Raw genomic sequence first — 20,676 nt, 5'->3', positions numbered from 1 at the left:
GTTATGCGTACACTAGAGCACTTGCCAATACCAAAGTGGGCACACTTGCCATATAATGCTTTTTTTTTGTTGTGAGAAAATCATCAGTAGAGTTCAAAATGCGATTGAAACCCTTTTTTTTTTGGTACATGAGAATTAAACCACAAAATGTATTTTTATGTGCACTACGTCATCACTCCCTACTTATGTAAGAGCAATTTGTCAAGCAAGAATTTTGCTAGGACTGTCGGAGTGGTCTGAGTGAGGGGCCTAATTGGACGAGCCAGGTGGGAGGGATATGTAACCTGAAAACTAGGTGTTATTTTGGATCTAGACTTGGTCCTCCGGTACTGCTTGCCGTGCGGAAGCAGAGAGAGCAGTCTATAACTTGGTTGACTAGAGTAAAAAAAAACTCATTTTCTCAAAATCACATTTTTGACTGCACTGGGCCTTTACATTTCTTTTGCATTTGATACAATTTTATTCAGGAAGGTACACCAACATGTCATAGTAGCAAGCACAGTGGCATTTCTGTAAATGTTTTTATTACATATTGCTCCCTGTTGACTAATGGTAATACTCCATGGGGCCAAGGGATTTATGAAACTCACTAGAGAATCAATTTATTATGGTACAGACATTGGGCCACAGTCTTTTGATCAAAGGGGATGACTGAGATCTGGGAGGGATGAAGAGGATGAGGTTGAATATAACAGTTCCATCCACTGGGGTGTATCATCCTCTTCTTCCTTGTCATGTGTTAGCTCTGAGAATCCATGACATTGACAACTACCACAAGTCGTTATCTCAAGTTCACTGCAAGTCCCCATCCATTCCTACCCGATTCCGACCAGAGTTAAACGCGCGTAAATGGAACGTTACTTCCTTTTTATGCACTTTTAGCTCTATGCGTATTCTTACCTTGAACTTAAGCATGATAATAGCATGCTATTCACCCGCTATTCATTCGAGGGGGAGGTCTAAGAAATGGTGTGGCGAGAAAACCATGAATAAGGTTGAGCGATTAGAAATAACTATATTTCCCGAAAGAAATAACAGCATTCTCCATTCACTGTAATGTATAAATTTAAAATAACTATTGATAAGCGCTAGGTAAATGAGTAATACGTTTGGAGAAGGGGATTGTAAATGCACAGCAATTGTTTTAGATAATTTTTCCTTATGATCCCTGGAGACGAATGTGAAACCAGCCATATGGAAGCAAACTGAAAACCACATCAACATGACATGATTTACGGCCTCTTTTCCACAGTGAAATAGTCTATAAATAGCTGTGCCGTTATTCAACATTTTAATTGTGCCCTCGTAAATTGTATGAATGAAATTTGGAGACCAAAGCTTCTGTAGGGCTGAACCTGCCGAGTTGATGTGTGCGCTTTAGAATGTTGTAATTACAGTTTACGCCTGGGCTTTTCTCCATTTTCTTTTACAATGTGTATCATGTTAAATATTAACCTCTATCAGGAGCCACTGTCAGTTATACCCAGATACATTTACAAGTGTCACTTTAGTGTTTGTTTTCTTGTAGCTTGCATTTGCATCATTCCATTACCTTACCTGTCTTTACTCTGTCACGTCCGTGTGTTTCCTGAGGGTCGCTAGCATTAGGCTAACGTTGTGGAATCATTTGGGGCATGTAGCCATTAGAATCATTATGGAACTCAGACCACACATAGCAGGTTAAACCTAAAGCCTGGCGCACAGTTCACTACGACTGGACTTTTGTTATACCGTTCCATGATTAGTGAGGATTAGGGTAGATTTATAGGACTATTGTTCCAACCCCTGTTGTACACTTTTTTTCCACCATCCAATATTTCAGGGACTAAACTTGAATATGACAACTTTCAGGATGAATCAAACCACTATATTGTTTTTATTCATCAATATATTTTGTGCGTAAAGGCTCTCCAAACCTGTTCCACCACCTGCAAAATCCATTTGACAAAACCGATATCTGCTCCTGATGCTGTCAGAGTCATAGATGACGTCAAGGTTCCTCAGTAGAGAGAGTACTGGTTCTCTACTGCTCTTGTTCTTTGTGCTCCCTCAGTCTCCTGCTGTTCATCAGCTGAGCCACCAGAGGGCGGTAGAAGATGCTCTATGCTGCCACTGCGGCTCCGTAAGCCACCATCACCCCCATCCTCTAGTCTGGGGAAGGGAGGCAGGATGCGGGGTAGAGCAGGGGAACTAGGGGGAAGAGGAGAGTCCACAGATCCACCAACTGGCTGCAAGACTCCGGGAAAGAATTGTGCCAATTGGTGGAGGCCGTTCCGACAGCCAGGCTCTCTGGTAGGGGTGGACATCCGAGACACACAGAGCTCTGCAAACAGGAACCCAACGGATACACAAGACATGTTTGAAACACACAGACAAATGCACCATAGATCTAACCTTGTTCAGCAATCCTGATCTTACATTCTGCAAGCTTACATTCTGTTGTGAAACTAAAATAAAACGCAGCGGTCAGGACGGTGGATCAGGCTACCATAGATCTAGCTTGGAACACAGCAGCATCAAGTCAGAAATTGCAATTACAATAATATGATGTTCTATGTTCTATATTCAGGGGGTAATAGTACAAAACAACATAAGATAAAAACAAAACAAGAGGACTGGTTTTCGTGATCCATAGGGAAGGATTTGTGAAAGAGGATATTTCAGTAGAAATCAAAACAGGAGACCAAATTAATTCAGAAAGGCTGGCACTAAGAGGGGTTGCCAGTGGTGTAAAGTACTTTAGTACTTTAAAGTATTTTTACTTAAGTCGTTTTTTGGGGTATCTGTACTTTACTATTTATAGTTTTGACAACTTTTACTTTTACTCCACTACATTACTAAAGAAAATAATGTACTTTTTACTCCATACATTTTCCCTGACACCCAAAAGTACTTGTTACATTTTGACAGGAAAATGGTCCAATTCACACACTTATCAAGAGAACATCCCTGATCATCCCTACCGCCTCTGATCTGGCAGACTCACTAAACACAAATGCTTCGTTTGTAAATTATGCCTGAGTGTCGGAGTGTACCCCTGGCTATCCGTCAATAAAAAAAGAAAGAAAATTGTGCCATCTGGTTTGCTTAATATAAGGAATTTGAAATGGTTTATACTTTTACTTTTGATACTTAAGCATATTTAAAACCAAATACTTTTAGACTTTTACTTGATTATGACAATTGAGTACTGGCCACAGTGAGAGGATTGGCCACAATCAGGTGAGGGAAGAGAGAGCAGCACTGAGTAAAGATTGTAATCCTACAGAGGGAGAGCCAGAGAAAAAGGGATTAGGACAACTAAAAGTGCCCTTTGTCTCTTTCGCCTCTCCCTTCCCTTGTGGCGAATCATCAAAAAGACATCAGCCTGGAAGAGTGATCCTCAATTCCTTATGCTTGCCTAGTCCAGTGGATCTTTCCTAAAAGACTCCTTTGTCGGCTTGAAACTACTTTTTAATGTAAATGCTTGACTGAACACATTTAAGATGAGAGGTTAGATATGGGTCAGGAATCAAGGAATGCAGGGATTGTTTTTGGGCACTAGACATGTTGGACATTATTATAATCATAATAGCCTACATTTGACAAACAGTAAGACAGCATTAGCCCACGTGTTACCTGGGCGGCTGCGCTGTGTCTGGACGTAGCATCGCAGTGTGACATCTGCAGCCCCGCGGGACTCCAACGGAATGGGGTGGCAGTGGAAGTGCTGCAGCATGTCCCCCACACTCTGGAACCACAGGTGGTGCACATGGCACTGGCCCTGAGAGTCCACAGACAGACGCAGGTGCTGCTCACAGGGAGGTAGAGGCATGCTGTTAGGTATTTCTACCATTGGCTTGCGTTCAACAATGCTAATGCTAAGCTGTAGCTTAGTAAACACAAACATCTTGGGTCGTTGCTAGACTACTTTCATGTGTCCATAAGATGAGATACATTTGGGTGAACTAGCAGGGGAATACAAGGGAATCTTTGGGTGAATAATTGTTTTAATGAATCAAGGCCATATGGCCAATACTCAGCAGAGGAAGCATGTGGTTCACATACATTTTGCCCTTGTGATGCAAAGGGGAACCCTGAGTGAATGGGCAGCCGGCCAGATAAAGAGACTAGTTTGGAACCAGGTTGCGTCTGAGTGTACCTTGGCTTTGCCCTGGAAGTTGAAGGTGAGGACGTATTCTCCCGGGCGCGTCTCACTCTGGCGAATCACAAAGAGCCCATGGCTCCGGGCTCCGCCCACCAACACCAGCTGAGCAGCACTCACTCGAGACAGTGTACCGTGGAACCATGGGTAGCAGGTCAGAGAGGTGTCCATCTCAGAGCGGGGTGTTCCTTCACCTACGGGTGAGAAGCATAATATAAGCACCTTTTATCACAATATTGTCTTAGCAAAAAGCAGCCTTTCCACAGAGAGAGCTGGCCATTACCTGCTCCAGGCCTGTTGGACTCCAGTGACTGGAGGAAGCGTTCTAGGGGGACATGGGTGGGGTGCAAAGGGGAGGCCAACAGGGTCCGAAAGCGGGGCCCTGAGGGGCCACAAGGACCAGCACGGTGCTGAGGGGTCTTGGGTATGTCTGGGTGGACATAGAGAGAGCATGGAGCATGGAGTTACCCTATACAGTCAGATGCTGAGTTACCATTACCAATTAAAGTGAATAAATACTCACTAGCCGTGAGCTCACAGTTACAGGTGGACACCGAGGGGAACTGGCCATGAGGACAAGACGTCAGCTCAATGTCATCTCCACTGTCCCTGCACACAGAAGACAAACAGGGGTTTGATTGTTACTGCATAAAATCATCTATATAGGGTACAATAGTCTTCTGTCAATCTGAAAAGACAAGGTCGATGAAAGCAATATCGTGGTTGCCCACTGGGATTTTGCTTTCACATCAGTGCAGGAACAGAGAGAAGGGAAGGAATCTACTTGCACTTGTAGACTTCATTAAGATTCCCCCCTAGATCACAGAGAAGCGAGTGTAATGGTATTTTTCTTTACCCCGGGTCTATGCAGTCCTGAATGTCAGCCACCCAGGAGTGTTTCTGCAGGGAGTCTAATGTCTCCAGGATGTATTCTCCTCCATTCTCCACCTGCAACACAAGCATTGGATTAGGCACAAGATTAGCACATTCCAAATCGAATAGACACTTGTGTAGATACAGTGCCTTGCGAAAGTATTCGGCCCCCTTGAACTTTGCGACCTTTTGCCACATTTCAGGCTTCAAACATAAAGATATAAAACTGTATTTTTTTGTGAAGAAGCAACAACAAGTGGGACACAATCATGAAGTGGAACGACATTTATTGGATATTTCAAACTTTTTTAACAAATCAAAAACTGAAAATTGGGCGTGCATAATTATTCAGCCCCCTTAAGTTAATACTTTGTAGCGCCACCTTTTGCTGCGATTACAGCTGTAAGTCGCTTGGGGTATGTCTCTATCAGTTTTGCACATCGAGAGACTGACATTTTTTCCCATTCCTCCTTGCAAAACAGCTCGAGCTCAGTGAGGTTGGATGGAGAGCATTTGTGAACAGCAGTTTTCAGTTCTTTCCACAGATTCTCGATTGGATTAAGGTCTGGACTTTGACTTGGCCATTCTAACACCTGGATATGTTTATTTTTTAACCATTCCATTGTAGATTTTGCTTTATGTTTTGGATCATTGTCTTGTTGGAAGACAAATCTCCGTCCCAGTCTCAGGTCTTTTGCAGACTCCATCAGGTTTTCTTCCAGAATGGTCCTGTATTTGGCTCCATCCATCTTCCCATCAATTTTAACCATCTTCCCTGTCTCTGCTGAAGAAAAGCAGGCCCAAACCATGATGCTGCCACCACCATGTTTGACAGTGGGGATTGTGTGTTCAGGGTGATGAGCTGTGTTGCTTTTACGCCAAACATAACGTCTTGCATTGTTGCCAAAAAGTTCAATTTTGGTTTCATCTGACCAGAGCAACTTCTTCCACGTTTGGTGTGTCTCCCAGGTGGCTTGTGGCAAACTTTAAAACGACACTTTTTATGGATATCTTTAAGAAATGGCTTTCTTCTTGCCACTCTTCCATAAAGGCCAGATTTGTGCAATATACGACTGATTGTTGTCCTATGGACAGAGTCTCCCACCTCAGCTGTAGATCTCTGCAGTTCATCCAGAGTGATCATGGGCCTCTTGGCTGCATCTCTGATCAGTCTTCTCCTTGTATGAGCTGAAAGTTTAGAGGGACGGCCAGGTCTTGGTAGATTTGCAGTGGTCTGATACTCCTTCCATTTCAATATTATCGCTTGCACAGTGCTCCTTGGGATGTTTAAAGCTTGGGAAATATTTTTGTATCCAAATCCGGCTTTAAACTTCTTCACAACAGTATCTCGGACCTGCCTGGTGTGTTCCTTGTTCTTCATGATGCTCTCTGCGCTTTTAACGGACCTCTGAGACTATCACAGTGCAGGTGCATTTATACGGAGACTTGATTACACACAGGTGGATTGTATTTATCATCATTAGTCATTTAGGTCAACATTGGATCATTCAGAGATCCTCACTGAACTTCTGGAGAGAGTTTGCTGCACTGAAAGTAAAGGGGCTGAATAATTTTGCACGCCCAATTTTTCAGTTTTTGATTTGTTAAAAAAGTTTGAAATATCCAATAAATGTCGTTCCACTTCATGATTGTGTCCCAATTGTTGTTGATTCTTCACAAAAATATAATTTTATATAACTTCATGTTTGAAGCCTGAAATGTGGCAAAAGGTCGCAAAGTTCAAGGGGGCCGAATACTTTCGCAAGGCACTGTATGAGAGTATTGGATAGGTGTATAGAGAAACCAAATGATACAGATGGTTAAGTTCTATTATACAGCACATATTTATCTATCAAACGTAGTTCTTACAGGGCTGAAGGTCACTGACGAATATAAGATCATTTCAATATATACTATATATAGGCCAACCTATAATTGAGTGAATGTAGCAGAACATATCTTGATGGTACCATATTAGAAGCCTGTTTTAGCCTACTGACAAGAGCCTAGTTGAACAATATGGTCCGTGGTTTACCTCAGCCGACTATTTGTCTCTCTGTCAACTGCATCTCTGTATATTTATCACTCACTGTGCACAAAGCATTGACATTGATTACTACAAAAGACGTGTTTGACAAGTATATACAGAGTGAGGGACTCAATTATCTACATAGACACTGTACTCAGACAGTCTTTCACTGTTTGGTTCATTACGCAAATCTGCATCATACAGAGCATTTGGTAACCCTGACTGTCATAACGCCTACGTACAGTTGAAGTCGGAAGTTTACATACACATTAGCCAAATACATTTAAACTCAGTTTTTCCCAATTCCTGACATTTAATCCCAGTAAAAATGCCCTGTTTTAGGTCAGCTAGGATCAACACTTTATTTTAAGAATGTGAAATGTCAGATTAACAGTAGAGAGAAAGATTTATTTCAGCTTTTATTTCTTTCATCACATTCCCAGTGGGTCAGAAGTTTACATACACTCAATTAGTATTTAGTAGCATTGCCTTTAAATTGTTTAACTTGGGTCAAACGTTTCGGTTAGCCTTCCACACGCTTCCCACAATAGGTTGGGTGAATTTTGGCCCATTCCTCCTGACAGAGCTGGTGTAACTGAGTCAGGTTTGTAGGCCTCTTTGCTCGCACACACTTTTTCAGTTCTGCCAACAAATGTTCTATAGGATTGAGGTCAGGGCTTTGTGATGGCCACTCCAATACCTTGACTTTGTTGTCCTTAAGCCATTTTGCCACAACTTTGGAAGTAGGCGTGGGGTCATTGTCCATTTGGAAGACCCATTTGCGACCAAGCTTTAACTTCCTGACTGATGTCTTGAGATGTTGCTTGAATATCCACATAATTTTCCTCCCTCATAATGCCATCTATTTTGTGATGTGCACCAGTCCCTCCTGCAGCTCATTCCTGAGCTGTATGAAGGCTGCGTGGTCCCATGGTGTTTATACTTGCATACTATTGTTTGTACAGATGAACGTGGTACCTTCAGGCGTTTGGAAATTGCTCCCAAGGATGAACCAGACTTGTGGAGGTCTACACATTTTTTTTTCTGAGGTCTTGGCTGATTTCTTTTGATTTTCCCATGATGTCAAGCAAAGAGGCACTGAGTTTGAAGGTCGGCCTTGAAATACATCCACACGTACACCTCCAATTGACTCAAATGATGTCAATTAGGCTCTCAGAAGCTTCTATAAAGCCATGACATAATTTTCAGGAATTTTCCAAGCTGTTTAAAGGCACAGTCAACTTAGTGTATGTAAACTTCTGACCCACTAGCATTGTGATACAGTGAATTAATTATAAGTTAAATAATCTGTCTGTAAACAATTGTTGGAAAAATGACTTGTGTCATGCACAAAGCAGATGTCCTAACCGACTTGCCAAAACTATAGTTTGTTAACAAGAAATTTGTGGAGTGGTTGAAAAACAAGTTAATGACTCCAACCTAAGTGTATGTAAACTACCGACCTCAACTGTACACTTGTGATAAAAATGTACTGACATTACAAGTAAAGCTGACCTTGAGGACAAAGGTGTTGTCCCTGTCTGGCATCTCCAGTGGCATGGTGGTCCGCACCTCCATGACGGCTGTCAGAGGAACACTCAATTTGGGCTTGGACGACTGGGTCAGAGAAAAAAGACAAGTTAAAGTTAGCACTGCATCACTGTTAGAAATCTATTTTTCACTGGTAGTTTGACCAAAATTCATATAGTTCACTAGTGGCTAACTCGAAGTCCTCCTGACTTCAGTGTCTGGAAAGGCTATGTTGATGTTGTTGGAACGATGCGTTGATAATGAAGAGGATGTGCTTTTTTACTGATTGGTTCTGCTTTGTGCCTTTCTCACAGTTTGAGATAACCAATCAAAGCTCAAGCCAACTTCTGCGCGGACCAGGGAACCTACCTTGGGTGGCACATAGAACTCCAGCAGGAATCCCCCCTCCCCTTCAGTGACTCCTCCTTCTCCTCCTCCTCTCATCCTCCTCAGCAGCAGACGACACTTCTGCCACTGAGCATTGCTGCCCATGCTGTGCGAGTCGTCTGCCACCATGTAACGCAGGGCTCCTTCCCTCTGCACCTCAGCTGGCAGGGGCCTCAGGGCAGCACAGCGGGATCCCCGGGGCATACGCAGCAGGCGGGGACTCCAACACCCTCCCGTATCCCCGTTGAGCCTGCAGCGGGGTTCTGGAGAGGCTCCTCGGCTCCTCTGGAGCATGTCCCGGACCCCGTCCACCACACACAGGCTGACGTTACGTAGGGAGAAGCCCTTCCTAAAGTTGGCCCTGGGGAGGCCCTCAGATAGGTCCTCTGTGCTGCGGGACTGGCCCAGAGTCAGTGTGGAGGGGCCCCTGGGTTTGGGCCGGTGTCGCGGACTGGGCTTCTGCTTCTCTGGGCTGCCCTCCATCAGAGACCAGGGAGCGGCTGGAGGGCCCAGTGGAATACTGTAGGTGCAAGCAGAACTAACAGTCACCCCCTTAGGACAGCAGGCTGTCAGGGGAACTTTCTCAGGTTTGATTGGCTAAGTCAGCTCTACCCTAAGCCACACCCAATAATCCTGAGTACAGAACTGAGAGAGTTCGTCCTCACTCAATCCTGCTCGAAGTCCTCCTCAGTGCATTCGGCTGGTGAGATCTGTGGATAGAGAAGGTCAGAAGAGATGAGGGAGCTGAATTCTATTGTAGGATACCCTCATTATTTCATAGTGGATACTCTGGTGTGCTGTTATAAAGACACCTCCATTTTACATCCCCTCCAACATGATATGACGGCCTATCCTAAAATCCTAATCTCAAACAAAAACATGTGACACCTCCTGTCACATGTGGGAGACTGTAACATGATACTCATCCATACCCTAACATCGACAGACTACAATCAATACAAGACTGTGTACCGGTCCAATACAAGCCCTGGTTTGAATATCACTTTCAACTGATAGGTTTTTGTTAAATATAAAATTCTGTTTTTTTGGGAGAAGCAAACTGCAAGTACACCTTATCTGGTTCCTCCCTGACCATTTAGACACATGCATCACTGCCCTTTGGCAGTGGGGGCCGGGAAGGGAAATATGCAGCTTCAAAGTTTAATGAAGCTTTGAACAGAGAGAAAAAAGATTGGGAAAAAGGATAGGAGGCCCAAGTAGGAGGAAGGCCAGACTAAGACTACTCCTTAACACTGACGTTATACTAACATTTGCTGACTTTCTCGAGAAAGAAAATTACCTATTTGCTATTTCACATGGTCTTCAATGAAGGAGGTCCTAGTCTGTAATTGTACACATGCTGTGCTCTCGTCTGCAGCCTAGCAGATAAGCTGCCAAAATGTGACAAGATTTCTCTCAGGCACAATGGCAGGGGGTTATCACCTAGCACTGAACAGACACCCTTTAAAATAAGGGCTCAGCAGGAGAGAAATACATATCTCCTTATCTTAAAGATGATCCATAAATATTAAAGAGGTCCAATTAATGGTATCAGGGCCGGGGCTAGACGATCAGGCCTGGGCAGCTGGCCGCCTCACATTGAATCAACGTCTCTACTGATTGGACTTTTATGACGAGCGAAGGGAGATTTCAGCCTAATTATCTTCTAATGGCTGTGCCTGTCACGATGAGATGGTCTTTAAAAAAAATAGGTGGCAAACGCTAGTGAGGGGCCCTGTCACCATGGGCAGGAGGAAACTACAACCCCCCCCCCCCCCCCCCCCCCCACACACACTGTCATTGCCAACCTTGCACAAAACGACAGTTATCACAGGATTCGTCTGTGTTAGCACTTTTATTGTCATTCTGGCAGAGATACAGTTATTCACTGGATATGCGTGGTCGCAAACTCAGTACATTATGATGAGTCTGGAGATTCTCCTGTTATTCGAGGATAAGGGATGCTTTTCAATAGTAGATAGAGCCGCAGTCAAACATGTTTTATGTAATTATTATGGATGAATAAATAGACATCCCTCCATATCATCCATGTTGATGTTCTTACATTTCGTACAGTTTTTGTTTGGGTTCATTCCCCCAACTCTCTCTCTCTCTGTGTGTGATATTGTCACAGTGAACATCCGTCATTATGAGACTGAGGTATGAGTTAGGTTTGATCACTACTTCTATGCTGGTTCCTATGTCTGAATAATGTATGAATACAGTGTCGCCTTCCAGGAAATGTAAATTGTCTGGGAGGAAAAAAACATTATATAGTCTGATCAAAGATCCATCATTGGAAGATAACACAATGAAGTGGAATATTATCATATTGCAAAATGTTACAACAAAATGCATCGTCTCATTGCTTGAGATGCTCATCAAATATGTCCTCATTCACTCAAGGCCCTGTTCGCGTACCAGTATCCCACTGGGCACAAACTGGTTGAATCAACGTTGTTTCAACATAATTTGTCAATGTATTGTGGCGTGGAATCTACATGGAAAATACATTGGATTTGAAAAAAAGTCATCAACGTCAACTGTTCATTTTGAGGGTGACATTTCTATGGCATCATGGTAACCAAATGTCAATTTCAAAAACAAGGTCAGATCTTCAATGTTATATCCACTATCTGAAAAAAATCAATAGGTTGGGCAGCACCTCCTACTGGAGAATTGATCTACCTACAACTACTCTTTGATCTCCCATTCAGAGTTTTAAGCAAGCCCTTCTTAGCTATGATAGCGGTCACAGACTGTTCCCAATGTGCTATCGTGAGAATGAATGTTGAGACAAAGATCTCCACTTAAAAAATGAAATAGATTCACTGTTGCTATCAAAGTCATTCCAAAAGGGTAGGCTTAATAGAGCAAATTAAATGTGACCATTCTTTATCACTCATATATCATCAATGATGCTATTTAGGCCTATATACAATTTGGAAAGTCATCATCAGCTATTGTTCAAATTCAACCAAGAATTAAACTAAAAATAGACAATACAATACACTTAGGGTTTCAAGCTCTGGTTGATTCAAAATGTAATGATATTTATTGACTTAATGGCTTAGTTCCATTCTTTAACTTTTATTTTTGGTTGAGGTGGAGACGTGAATCCAACATATCATTTGTTAACAAGTTAATAGGCTATTTATCAAATAAAATCTTATTGGTCACATAGATATATTTAGCAGATGTTATTGTGGGTGTAGCGAAATGCTAGTGTTCCTAGCACCAAAAAGTACAGTAGTACCTAACAATTCAAATTGTATTTTTGTATTTCAAAAGTGATATTGAATTGTGTTTGGTTGTCAATGCAACCAAATATCAACATTTGAAGGAGATTTATCTTGTGCTTAGATAGTTGGAAATTCAACTAACTTTTGACTGTCTTTTTGAGTAGGTGAATGAATATAGGTTGTAAATCTCATTGATCAATGTCTAAACTTAATATTACCCAATTATCCACGTTGAAATCAGGTGATGTGCCCAGTGGGATGTGATTGAATAAGTGAAAGCAAGGACCACCCAATGCTTTCATCTATCTGTGATCCCTTAAAGCTACAATCAGGAGTCTGTGTTTCAGTCCAACTGCAGCCTCGCCACTTGGTTTGGAACAGAACAAGCTACATCGTCAGGGAAGGATTTAGGAGGGATGCATTTTTAAGTCAATTTATACAGTGCCAATGGGGGTCGTTTTATTATTTATTATTATTACATTATTGTGTAACTTTTTTACTTTAGTTTATTTGGTAAATATTTTCTTAACTCTTCTTGAACTGCACTGTTGGTTAAGAGCTTGTAAGTAAGCATTTCACGGTAAGGTCTACACTTGTATTCAACGCATGTGACAAATAAAGTTTGATTTGATTTGATGAGTGAGGGTGAGTGAGTGAGTGACTAGCCAGATATGGCATTTAAAGCCATTACTAACAGAAGGATAGTGTGAGAAGCTTAACGTGAGAAGGTTAACTGCCAGGTCCTCACTATATGAGCGACAATCTTTGGATTTATGGCTGGTTAATTGGAATTGGGACCAAGGAAAGCAGCTACATGTGTAGGTAAGAATTTAAATTGGTGTGAATCCCAACCACATTAGTCTCTGGTATGGTTTGATTACTTTCTGTGGATTTTAAAACTCAATGCGCAACAGATTAAATTGGAATGTAACTAGGCTTCTAGAATTTTAAAAAGTACAAACTTTCTATCACTGTGATTCCCGCTCTGCTTCCAGTGATACAGTCCAATACAGATTCTCTTACCAGGTGGTGTTATTTCCGCTTCATAAGACAAATTTAAAGAATCCCATCAACCATTGGCAACGATGCCAATGGGTCCCTAGATACCATTATGCACATTCCATACACTCTCTCTCTGACCTGAGATAAGATGGCAGATACCCACACAACTTACTGAATCTGTACTCATAGGACCTCAGGACAAAAATATAATTGTTATTGAAACTAACATTTTCACTTCACAGCAGCTTTAGAGTCTATAATAAATATTCTAATATCTTTTAGATTTTAAACTAGGTGTTTAATATCCACCCAGATCTGAAATGCTCAGCTAATACAACTTCCCCTTCCTCTGTTTTCGAGGAACTTGAGAAGGAATATTGAGTCCTTTTCTCCCCAAAAAAATCAGCAGAGCACATCCGACATCTCAACATTTAATGAACGGTGTACCAAACCTGAGACAGTATATAAGGGCACTGAGGGACATTGAGCACATTCCTCTCTAACTTCACTAGTTAGTGTGGAGAAATCTAAAGGGCCCCTCAGCTTTACAAACCATGGACATTCTCTATGGGGCGAGTCCAATTTGTCATCAGTGACTTCTGCCCCTAAATTTCCTGCACATTTCTAGTGCTGTTTCTGTAATATTTTCAGTGACATTTCTGCTAATGACAGTGAGTCAGAGGCCATTTTCTAGGTTCTTTCATGGCAATTCCTATGGCAGTCCATTACCTATACAGTTCTGGTTGGGAAAAAGATAATTAATTTATGTTATTGAGCAGATGATTTTCATGCCGGCAGCACAGTTTGTGTGTGTGTGTGTGTGTGTGTGTGTGTGTGTGTGTGTGTGTGTGTGTGTGTGTGTGTGTGTGTGTGAGAGAATTGAGAGGAGAAACATGATCACTCCTGACCAGCGCCCCCTCTCTTATACAACGTTATGCAGAGACAGGAAGTAACTGTAAGTGGCTCAGACCTCTGACACCACTCCACCCACACACAGAAAAGCAGCTGGCCAAACACACACACACACACACACACACAACATAAATGCCCATACAAATAAGTGAGCATAACCAAACACGCACGCATGCAATTTCACTAAGCAAACTAAAACTCCCTCACACACACACACAACATGTTTTGCACAGAGGGCAGAATTAAACAATCATAAACATAACGTAACTGCATCACCAAAACACACACAGAGAAATAGAATTTTCAGCATCCAATTAGATACATGGCCAATGTGGCTTTGAGGCAGATCCAAAATCCAATTCATGAATGTAACTTAGGCAAACACTGGCCTGAATGAAACAAAAACATTCCACTCAGATCAAGACGACAAGGCTTTGACCAACATCAATGGCAAAGCATACCAAACATGTATTGACTGGTAGATGAAGTTCTCATGCATAATATAACAGTAGAGATATGGAATGTTATGGCTTAACTGTCTCTCATATCATATCATCATGACTCTGACATTTTTGTGTCCCAAAGATAAGAGTTATGAAAAACAAAGAGAAGGAGGGGAATTTTGCACATTCATAGAATTGAAGTGAGTCAATCAGAATGTAGCAACTGGAGTGGAATATCTGGAGTGGGGGTTGAACCAGCGACTCTTTGTCAAAACACAACCACACTACCTCCTGTGCCATAAAGACCCAGACCTCTTGGATATCTATGGAATAGGTTGTCTGTTCACACATTTTAGGTGGTGTTATTTATATGCCAAGAAAACAGAATGGGTCATGTTCTGCATAAATTCTGTTTTGAATCCGGCCAGAACTTTAAAACATCAGTCCAAAACGAACCATGTTTTAAGGCATAATGAAGCCTTCACAAACACTTAAGAAATCCTATATGCTTCAGAAAACATTAGTAAGGGAAAATGGTTATGCCAAATGTTCACACTTTATTTTAGTTTTCTGTTTCTAAATGATACATGAAGCATTTAGACCATGTAGTGCTTATGAAGACTTTATAAATCGGCCTATAGCCTTCATAAGTAGTGTGACACCGACTGATGGTGGCTATGTAGTGTCATGGATGGATGATGCATAGACCAACACCGATGAGTTCATAGTAAATTCACCGTTTCACACTCAGTTTACTTTCATATATAATTTTTAAAAACCTAGTCGATATGATTTTCTCTGTTACATGTCCCACAGTTGAACCCTTGAGGGATTCATAATGCGGTTATAGACGCTTCTGAGCGAGTTAATTTGGTGGAGACACTCGCAATATGGAGCGGCACTTCAAAAGCCATACATAAATCAATTGCATTTCCATCGCGAGCTCGAGGACAAAACAGTCGCATATTTAATCACAATTAAATCAGTCACGTTTTAATCGGTAAAGTAATTACTACCTATAGTATAGGTTATACCGCTAATTAACTCAGATGGGTAATTATAATTATGTCTATCAATGAACGCTTACCTTATCATCGGCAGTATACTCGCAGCATTGTCTGTCTTTGTCCTCTTATTTAACGAATTACGACAGGTTAGGAAATGGATTATCAATCACAAAAATATCATTTCTATGGAAGCCTATAGCTACTTCAACGTGTCCCCCTTCATCAAAAGTGAACAGACACTAGCGCGCGCCGCACAGCGTGGGTAGTCTGATCAATGCCGCCTTGTTTAAAGGTCCAATGCAGTCATTTTTTTAAATATCAATATCAAATCATTTCTGGGTATCAATTAAGTACCCTACTGTGATTGTTTGAAAATAAAATGGTCAAAAAGAAACAGAAATATCTTCATAGCATGAGCAATTTCTCAAAAAATAATTTTGCTAGGACTGTCTGGGAGTGGTCTGAGTGGGGAGGGGAAAACTGAAAACTAGCTGTTATTGGCAGAGAGTTTAGGAACTGTATTTCCTATTGGTCTATTGACCAATTTACCACCTAGTGATGTCACCAGGCAGGCCAAAACTCAGGTCTTTTCAAACAACTCGTATACTAAAAGGGCATTATCATAATTTTCACAATTTCACAATATTATTCCATCCTCATAGTGTGGAAATATTTATAAAACATAGGAAATCACGTTTTTGACTGCACTGGGCCATTAAAGGAAACAAGATGGAGTTTTGGCTCTAGTCTACATAGCTCAACAAAACCAGAGTTTTAGCCCACTTCCTACTTTCACACAAAAATATACACAAAAATGATTACAAATTGTATGTAAGTATTTGAAACCCCTTACATTCCGAGAAAATTAGTCTACATGTAGCCTCTATTAGACAGAGCCTACTTACATGTTTTGGTAAACACAAAGGAAGACCACTTACAATAGTCTTACATTAGTCACTGTTTCAACTCATAACTCTATTATATTGTCGATAGGCCTTTTCACGCTGCTCAATAGATGTAGGATAAAACAGAGTATTGGCATGACAAAGGAATGTCATGTGAAAGAATGCCACAAGTCATTAGGCTATTAGCTCTCTAAAATGGCCTCAGAGACTTTGGGGAAAAAAGTATTCTCTCTCTCTCTCTCTCTCTCTCTCTCTCTCTCTCGCACACACGCGCACGCGCGCGCGCACGCACGCGCGCACGCACGCACGCGCGCACGCACGCACACACACACACACACACACACACACACACACACACACACACACACACACACACACACACACACACACACACACACACAGCAGCTAGGAAAGCAAGCCTTCTTACCGTTGGATAAACAGCATCCCATCCCATGAGTAGTATGTTAAGGGGAGGGGTGTAGAGGGGAGGGGAGAGGAGCGGGTAATTTAGCCTCTCAGAGAAGGATGCTCCTCTGTCTCACTGGGTCAGCACCGCTTCCTGTTTTAATGTCACAGTGACTTCTGTGAGCTTTGGGCTCTTCAACACAGTTGAGCACAGCCTCATACACTGTGCTCTCTACAGAGCAATAGATTGTGCTAATGACCTCAGAGCTGAACCTCAGTAATGGGGAAGACATTCATCGGACACTAAACAGTGCTGTACATCCAACAGCAACGCTCTGTCAGCAGGGAAACCAATTCCACTGGCTATTTTTATCCACGCGAGGCAGATCATATCACATATTACTTAGGGAATGGAGACGCGCAAAACAGCAGAATACAGGGCAGAACATTGGGGTATAGAGCAAGGACCTCTGCTAAGATCATTTGGTACTCAACACAAGTCCTTCATTCAAAGATGGTAAAAGAAGACAATTGATCGCTGAGATCCATTTGGTCTATTTGGATGAGAACCAGCAGCCAAATTAATGTCCCTTCAGTGGATAATGAAGGATCACTTGATTTGACTTGAGCATCAATCTGTTGAACTGAAAGGGAATGTGGACTGTTGAGGATCTGACAAGGCACCAAGCCTACAGTCATGTTTTCTCAACCATTCTAACCTAAACTGTGGAGCATGGTTGTGACAGGTATGGCGGAAAGCAAAGGTTGCGTGCTGAAGAGCCCATACTGACATGGAGTGATAAAGCCACCAGTGGACTGACACGCAATGAAGAAACAAAGAAGAGTGGAGGAAGGGAAAAAGGAAGTCACAGAGACTAAGGGAGAGCTGGGGGCCTGAGAGCAGAGGCCCTATCGGAGCTGAGATCTCCCCCCGCATCCAGCACAGTCTGACAGTCGCCCAGAAAGGTAACACAGTCCACATTACGCAGTACCCTGTCTCAACACAATCTCAACACAATCTCAACCTTGTCCAATCTACCCCTTGGCATCATCGGCAGCATCTGGACTCAATTGATCCTCCCGCCATACAGCTTACATCATACAGCACATCAAGACTAATGTAATCAAGACTAATGTTATATCGTTCACAGTACTGTAGTAAAAGATTAGAGAAGAAACCCCTCGGAACCAAAACTGCAGTGGGTGTTTCCTATGTAGCTACATAAAACCTTCAACTTCTATTTTTATAGAGCACCAATGTGTTGAAGTCAATGTTTTGTGAAAGGTCCCTGTAAAACAAGTCAATAAGCAGTTTAGGAGATCCAAATCACAGAGCAGCCCAGCCTCCCAACTTCAGCCATGTTATCAGCATCAAGCATGCTTTGCCAGTTGGGCAGAATAATTACTCCAAGCTGTCTCCACTTACGGGCACAGGAACACCACATGAGAGGGTTCAGTGCAGAGGCAGACATGCACCCACGCACAAGCACATGCACAAACACCCACACGCACACGCACTCCTGCCCCCAGCCACAAAGGCTTTGAAGTTGAACGTTGCTATGATAATAACTTACTTCCCATATGCCAATCTTGTGTTATTAGCTGCGTGGCTGTCATTATGTGGCCTGCCTGTGAGATCGACCTGGCACACCAGGCTGGGTATCATTAACCCTTTGTGTCGCCTTGCCAATGTGTGTCCACACACCAGATGGAGGTCAGTCAGACAGAGATCTGGCAAAGAGACCAACTGACAGGCTCTGTCAAAAACAATCATGATGCAAATAGAGGATGCATGGTGAAAGGCAGAAAATAAAAGAGCTCGGGGGTCACTGCTTGTTTCTGTGTGTACGTATCAGAGGAGAGGACTGCTGACGGTGAAGTCATAAAGAAGTCAACAGTACATACAGGCTACATTGAGGCCTGCCATTGTGCCGCCCGATCTTCAGGCACCACCCATCATTGTTTGATTAGACATGGCTACAACACCGTCACGGGCATGAGGTTTATTGGGTGGCCTTTGTCACATGATGTGGCTGAAGCCAAACTGCCTTGACGAGGAATCAGGGTGGTGTGTTCTAAAGACATCATATGGCGTCATTGGTGAGGTAAGTTCTCACTTCTCAGCATGGCATTTTCACATTGTACTGTTCCCATGGAAACGACAAAGTACGCTCCAAAAGGGCGAGCTGTGACCAAGTGCGTGTATGCTGGGAAGCCGAGGAGATGCTATGAATCCTGGCAACAGAAAAGAAGAGGATTGTCATGTTATAATTGAATTGGAAGAATTTGAACATCAATACAATACAATAAGTACTTCAGAAAACCCAGGTGCAACAAACCGAATAGATAAGGATTGCCATGTTGCAATTGAATTGGAACCCACTGAACATGTAAGAAAACAATCAAATATGCACCTCGGAAAACACTGTTGCAAAAAACAGAGATTGGTGAGCATTGGAGAACACATGGCAGACCACTGAATGAAAGAGAAACTTCCATAAAGCCCTACAGTGCAATTGGAAAGTATTCAGACTCCCTTGCCTTTTTCCACATTTTGTTACATTACAGCCGTATTCTGAAATTGATTAAATAAACACAAATTCTCAATCTACACACAATACCTCATAATGACAAAGCGAAAATGGGTTTTTAGAAATGTTTTCAAATGTATTTCAAATAAAAAATAGAAATGGCTTATTTACATAAATTAAATTGATTGGACATGACTTGGAAAAGCACACACCTGCCTATATAAGTCCCACAGTTGACAGTGCATGTCAGAGCAAAAACCAAGCAATGAGGTCCAAGGAATTGTCCGTAGAGCTCCGAGACAGAATTGTGTCGAGGCACAGATCTGGGGAAGGATACCAAAAAAGTTATGCAACATTGAAGGTCCCCAAGAACACAGTGGACTTCATCATTCTTAAATGGAAGAAGTCTGGAACCACCAAGACTCTTCCTAGAGCTGGCTGCCCTGCTAAACTGAGCAATTAGGTGAGAAGGGCCTTGTTCAGGGAGGTGACCAAGAACCAAATGGTCTCTCTGACAGAGCTCCAGAGTTCCTCTGTGGAGATGGGAGAACCTTCCAGAAGGACAAACATATCTGCTGCACTCCACCAATCAGGCCTGATAGTAGAGTGGCTAGACGGAAGTCACTCCTCAGTAAAAGGAACATGACAGCCCGCTTGGAGTTAGCCAAAAGGCACCTAAAGGACTCAGACCATGAGAAACAAGATTCTCTGGTCTGATGAAACCAAGATTCTCTTTAGCCTGAATGCCAATAGTCACGCCTGGAAGAAACCTAGCACCATCCCTACGGTGAAGCACGGTGGTGGCAGCATCATGCTGTGGGGATATTTTTCAGGGGCAGGGACTGGGAGACTAGTCAGGATCAAAAGATGAATGGAGCAAAGTACAGATAGATCCTTGATGAAAACCTGCTCCAGAGCGCTCAGGACCTCAGACTGGGACGAAGGTTCACCTTCCAACAGAACAACGACCCTAAGCACACAGCCAAGACAATGCAGGAGTGGCTTCGGGACAAGTCTCTGAATGTCCTTGAGTGTCCCAGCCAGAGCCTGGACTTGAACCCGATCGAACATCTCGTGAGAGACCTGAAAATAGCTGTGCAGCAACCGTCCCTATCCAACCAGACAGAGCTTGAGAGAATCTGCAGAGAAGAATGGGAGAAACTCCCCAAATACAGGTGTGCCCAAGTAGACTTGAGGCTGTAATCACTTCCAAAGCTGCTGCAATAAAGTACTGAGTAAAGGGTCTGAATACTTATGTAAAATGTG

At 42.6% G+C, this 20,676-nt stretch overlaps 1 protein-coding gene across 1 annotated transcript; it reads right to left on the bottom strand.

Moving 5' to 3' along the window:
* Positions 1-556: 556 nt before the first annotated feature.
* On the bottom strand, positions 557-15,879 carry LOC139422020 (SH2B adapter protein 2-like). Its single transcript, XM_071173163.1, has 9 exons — positions 15,650-15,879; positions 8,946-9,673; positions 8,562-8,663; positions 5,001-5,092; positions 4,668-4,753; positions 4,428-4,574; positions 4,142-4,338; positions 3,619-3,790; positions 557-2,323 (listed from the first exon to the last, which is right to left on the bottom strand). The coding sequence occupies exons 2-9, from the start codon at positions 9,444-9,446 to the stop codon at positions 2,001-2,003; spliced, it is 1,620 nt and encodes a 539-aa protein (XP_071029264.1). The 5' UTR covers positions 9,447-9,673; positions 15,650-15,879; the 3' UTR covers positions 557-2,000.
* Between the last annotated feature and the right edge of the window lie 4,797 nt (positions 15,880-20,676).

This window comes from Oncorhynchus clarkii, chromosome 12, assembly GCF_045791955.1.
Source record: "Oncorhynchus clarkii lewisi isolate Uvic-CL-2024 chromosome 12, UVic_Ocla_1.0, whole genome shotgun sequence".
Lineage (NCBI taxonomy): Eukaryota > Metazoa > Chordata > Actinopteri > Salmoniformes > Salmonidae > Oncorhynchus > Oncorhynchus clarkii.
Note: the sequence above shows the minus strand (reverse complement) of the source record. Positions and strands in the feature narration are given on the sequence as shown.